This window comes from Saccostrea cucullata, unplaced genomic scaffold (assembly GCF_032062105.1).
Source record: "Saccostrea cucullata isolate Sc308-1 unplaced genomic scaffold, CSIRO_AGI_Scuc_v1 ctg16297, whole genome shotgun sequence".
In the NCBI taxonomy this organism is placed as follows: domain Eukaryota; kingdom Metazoa; phylum Mollusca; class Bivalvia; order Ostreida; family Ostreidae; genus Saccostrea; species Saccostrea cuccullata.
This window is the reverse complement of record NW_026940244.1, coordinates 5,878-11,425: the sequence shown is the minus strand read 5'-3', so window position 1 is coordinate 11,425 and position 5,548 is coordinate 5,878. Positions and strand designations below refer to the sequence as shown.

Below are 5,548 nucleotides of genomic sequence, written 5' to 3'. Positions count from 1 at the left end.
AAAGGTTAAATAAATTATCTGTAAATTATCTATAGATATTCGAATAGTTTAATGACCAAAAATGTGTCTACCTTTTGATAGGCCTAGTAGTTTTCCGACTTTTCTGTCAAATCAATCACATTGTAAATATTATTCGCTGCAATGGGAGATCTCAATGTAAAAATGTTTCTTCTGAGCAAATCATTCAAACTCGACCGATAAAACGTTTTAAAAACTATTATGTCGAAAGTTGCTCGTTACGGTTTTGTATTTTACCGTGAAGCTTTTGTTTCCGATGTGATTTTGTTTGAAAACAAAAAAGTGTTTTGCTGCAATTTGGTATTACTTGCGGGACGTACAACTTATTCCAACAATATGGCTTAAAAAAAGATTGTGCAAAATCTTTTGCACACTTCTAGGAATATTTAGGTATATGTCTTTTTTTAGTTTTCCTCCAGAAAAGTTCAAATGCAGGAGTACAATATGACAAATTCTTTGTTTGTGTGTTCTTATTAATCTTGGACATTTGTCATTTATACCATCGATCTGGGGCTCGTAACATAAAGCTTGCTAAGTTTTTGACTTAAGTAGGGTCGTAAGTACGGTATAGGCACAGTCTTAGGACCTGTCTAAGTACTACTTAAGTACGTCTTAAACCGTAACATAAAACGAACTTAGCGAGGTCCTAGCTAAGTCAGACTTATGTTAAAAATATTTCACATGAGTCAACCTATAGTTTTTGATTTTATATAGATATATTGCTAAGTGTGATTCAGTTAGGGTTTTAATTAATTACATATTAAAGTTGACGTCCTTACCTGTCGGTATAAGTTATGTTAGATTAGATTTCTTATTAAAATTATAAATATGTTATAAACTATTCGGAATGTTTGAAAACAAATACTGCACGGTCAGAAAGTGGCGAATTGTGCTTCATTGTAAATGTTCACGACAATTGTTTTATCACCTGAGGTGTTTTCAGTTTACCTCTTGTAACTCTTTTGTTTTGATAAATGTTCACTTACCCTGTTATTATCGCAGACAAGAAAAGATAATCGACCGCCCATTCACTTGAAATTGAAACTCTAAAAAGTTCGATACATTTTGAATCCCCGGTTTGTATAATGCCATGTATGTCAGAAGCAAAAAATGCAGAAGTTTAATGATATACTTATAATCAAGGATACAAAACAAAACTCGGGATATTTCTAAAACCGAAGTCCTACTAATTTCAGACGTATCCCTAAAACTAAATTTTGTATTTACATGTATGCTAGCGCTGTGCTGTGCTGTGAGTGAAACCGGGATCAGTGATCACCACCACCCCCCACCCCCCCACCCCAACGAAAAAATAAAATTCTTAAATCAGCGTCAAATATAGATTATTATTTTCTTTAATGCATAATATGAATAGAGGAAACTTTAAACATCGAAATTATTTATTAAATTATTCTAAATATATGTACAAGAAAGTTAAGATATACTTAAGTCACCTCTACCGGCCGCCTAAGTTTTGCTAAGATTGCCAAATCTAAGTACGCTTCTAGTTACGGTCTTAAGTTTTAGACTGTACTTAAGTCCTACTTAAGCACGGTCTAAGACTTAAGTAGTCTTTATGTTACGACCCCCTGAATTTTAAATCTGCAAGATTTGTTTTTTAAGCTTGGTATACACAAGTTAATCTATGGTGCCCCATTGCGGCGCGTCGATTTACCCAAGTGGACCCAAATGGAACCCAAATGGAAACAAATGGACCCAAATGGAAACACAAATGGACTATTAAATATGAATTATCGTATTTAAATACTTACTCAAAATGATGAAAATAAATGAAATTATAGTTACAAATGAATTTTTTTTTATTATTAATCTCTAATATTGTATATTATACCGGCCAAATTTTTGGAGGGTAAGAGCAGGGGGAGGGGTGGCATACCCCCCCCCCCCCCCCCGCGTTCCTACGGCCAAAGAAACTATGAAATACTTCAGTTTTGTATTCAGTTATGTTCAATAGTACAAAAATACATTGGAAAAAATAATGATCTTAAAATATTCTCTTTTTGTTTTAATTTCATTATTTTTTTATATTTTAAATAAGTAAAAACTTAATAATTGATAAAATGTATATATTTTATATATATTTTATATTCCATTTGGGTCCATTTGATTTCCATTTGGGTCCATTTGAGTTTCCATTTGGGTCCATTTGGGTTCCATTTGGGTCCATTTGGGTAAATTGATGCACCCCCCCCCCCCAATCGCACCTTGGCACTTTCACCTTTATGACAAAGTTGCAAGAGTTTGAATTTGCACAGGTGAATGAGCAAAAGTAATGAGTTGCGAAGGCAAAGTGCAAAGATTTGAAGGTGACAGTGTGAAAATGAAGGAGTGTAAAAAGTGTCTTTTTATAGTGGTACTCCATGCATATTCTTTGAAGATAATCTACTTGATAGTGATAAATTTGGATCGAGCATCTTCAGATGATGAAAATTGGAGTGTCTAGTGATCATGCAATTACAGTATTTTTTGTTTCATAAATATATACAGGCCCTGTATATGTATAGATTCATTATTTAATAGGTCAATCATTGTACAATTAATTTACCTGATAAACCATTTCTTAGACTTTCCATCCATTTTTGTCGTCACACTTATCTAGGTCATGCATACCAATAACATCTGAGGGAAAAAAAAATTACTGGTGCAAAAAAGATAAAGGTAATAGTGCAAAGATGGGAAGGCAGGAGTGCATTAAATTAATGAATTAGGACACATGAATTGAGTTAGTCCACTAGAATTAACTCATAAAGTTAAATAGTTCTACAAAATTAAAGTGTGCATTAAGGTGAAAGTGCAAAGTGTGGTAGAATGATACTAGTTGTATTGCTCTTTTTCCTTTGCATCTTTGCACATTGCCTTGGCACATTCTCACTTTTTCTTTGTCATCTTCGCACTCTTGCATCTATGCAGTAAAGGCGAGAGTGTAAAGTTTTTTAAGTTTTCAGGTATTGTTGAAAAGAATTTAATATTCATTCAGACTGACCAGACACCTCTACATTGCTTAGTGTAATAGATTCCTGGACTGACAAAAAAGAAAATAAGCTAGTGCAAACCTTAAAACAAAAATCTGAATATTGTTTGATAAAATGTAAAGAGTTCAATTGAATTTGATGTTTTTCATAATTAACATCTGCTTTAAAACTGTGCAGTGCTGAGTCTGTTCGCTGTAATGCATGTTGAATATTCAGAACTTATTTAATGGAAAATACATAATCATTCTGTTCCTTAACCAAAGATAAATATGAGTTGAACCATCAAACCATTATTCTTGACAGTTAATTTATTTTGTCATTTTAGAACCTGATTTGTTCTGCTGTTAGTGGTGTATCATGAGGCCTATATTAGTAAAAAGAATCCTAAAACCTAGTGAACAATGAATGGGAAGGTGATACCTGGAACTCCTATTGCTGTAGACTTCTGGAAAATAAGGGAATGTCCCAACGCCAGACTGTTTTTCCTGACCCATCTCCATGGAGATCACACCGTGGGACTTTCATCCTCATGGCAACACAAAATATACTGCTCGGAAATCATAGGGAATTTACTGGAGGAGCAGTACGAGATCGACCCCTCCCAGGTCTGTCCGTTAGAGACGGGATGCAGTCACATCATGTACATTGACACAGATCAAATTGAGCAGATGACCGTGACTGTAATAGATGCTCACCATTGTCCTGGCAGTGTCATGTTCCTCTTTGAGGGATATTTCGGTAAAGTTTTATACTCAGGGGATTTTCGTTTTGACTCAAACATGAAAGATGATCCACTGATAGAAAACTTGTCTGGTACAGATGTTGTATACTTAGACAATACTTATAACTCTCCAAGATGTGTGTTTCCATCCCGAGAAGAAAGCCAGAGGATAATTTTAGAAATTATTCATAGCCATGAAGAGTTCAGTGTAAAGATTGGATTGAGAAACTTAGGAAAGGAAGATCTCTTAGTAACAATTGCTCAAGATCTTCAGGAGTGGATCAAAGTCAGCCCTGCCTTCTTCCAGGTGGCGGAAATCTTAGATCTTCCAGATGTTTTTATCACAGGAGAAACGGATGCAAGAATTGAAGTTGTTCCCTTTTACTCCATCTCCAACAAAAATATTGAGAGGTGGAACAAGGAACATCCTACAATAGCTATTCTTCCTACCTCCCTCTACACAGGATTAGAGATGAGTCCTTTCTGTAACCAGGACAATGTGTTCATTGTTCCCTATTCTGATCACAGCTCATTTGATGAGCTCACCGACTTTATTAAGCTTGTCAAACCAAGGTCTGTTTATCCTATAATTAATGACATGACCCGAGGTCCTTTTGGAATAAGCATTTCAGATCGGGCAGATGTCTCAGTTTTCAAACCTTATCTCAGCAGTCCAAGAAAGAAAAATCCTGAAATTCCTGACAGTGTCAAGAGATGGATGTTTGGGAATCGAACTCTACCTCCCTCCAGACCGCTGAACAAGAAACCGCTTGCCTTAAAAAGGAAGAGATCTCTACAGAGCTTAAAGAGAGGAGTCCATTTTGATGATTCAATGGAGGATTTTTCTGAAGAGAAGACAAAGAAGAAGAAAATTCTCAACAACAAAGGAGGTGATGATAAAAAATCTGGACCAGAGGATAAATGTGTGCCTACAGCATGTGGGCAAAATGTAGGACAAACTTCCGATAAGGAAAATTCAAAGGGAGAAAACTCTAAGAATTCATCTCGTAAAGATATTACAAATCCTAAGAAAAATAAGGTGGAAAAACTTAAAGTTAAGTTCAGTTGGAGAAGTGAAAGTGAAAGAAGATCTGAAACATCCTCTGAGCATGTACAAGAATATGAAAGACATGAAGCATCTTCCAATATGGAGTGTGTAAGAGAACAAGGGGAAAAGGAGATAGAAAGGGAAAATTCGCCACAAGGGAAAAAACATTCGTTAAAAAACTTTTTAATGTATGTACTGGACACAGACATACCAGAAATCAGGCATGGAAAATAAATCTGAATATCCTTCAAAAGAAAACAAGAGTACATGCTGTGGTGTGAAAAATTCTAATGGTCAGAGTAAAGAGACAGCAAAGGTCAATGGGAAATTTAATCCTATCCGGGTTGTTCCGATTGTGTCGAACCCTGAAAAGACAAAGGTTGAGAAGGCTACTAATTATCTGAGAGTCATTCCCATTACTAAAACTACACACAACAAGAAACAGAGCAGTGTTACTCCACAGGGCTCTAAAAGGGGACCAGTATTTAATGTTAAACCATTGTGAAGCACCATTTCAATACATGTATTATTTTTTGGATTTATTTATTTTTCATTTTATGATTAATGATGCCTATCTTGTTTTTGACTGTATGTTATTGGCAGCTTACATGAAATAGATCTGTGTCCTGAATAATTAGGGACTTTTATAATGATTATGACATTAAACAATACCTGTAAAATTTTGTGTACATTTTTGTAAAAATACAGAAAAATTCTCAAAAACTTTATTTTCCAATTTATAATGCTTTTGTCAAAAGATTTAAAAAA

The 5,548-nt window shown here is 34.8% G+C and overlaps 1 protein-coding gene across 1 annotated transcript; it reads left to right on the top strand.

Annotated features, from left to right (window-relative positions):
• Positions 1-259: 259 nt before the first annotated feature.
• LOC134255017 (5' exonuclease Apollo-like) lies at positions 260-5,014 on the top strand. The gene is made up of 2 exons (XM_062737548.1): positions 260-408; positions 3,337-5,014. Exon 2 carries the CDS (start codon positions 3,413-3,415, stop codon positions 5,012-5,014), a length of 1,602 nt encoding a protein of 533 aa, XP_062593532.1. The 5' UTR covers positions 260-408; positions 3,337-3,412.
• The last annotated feature ends 534 nt before the right edge of the window (positions 5,015-5,548 follow it).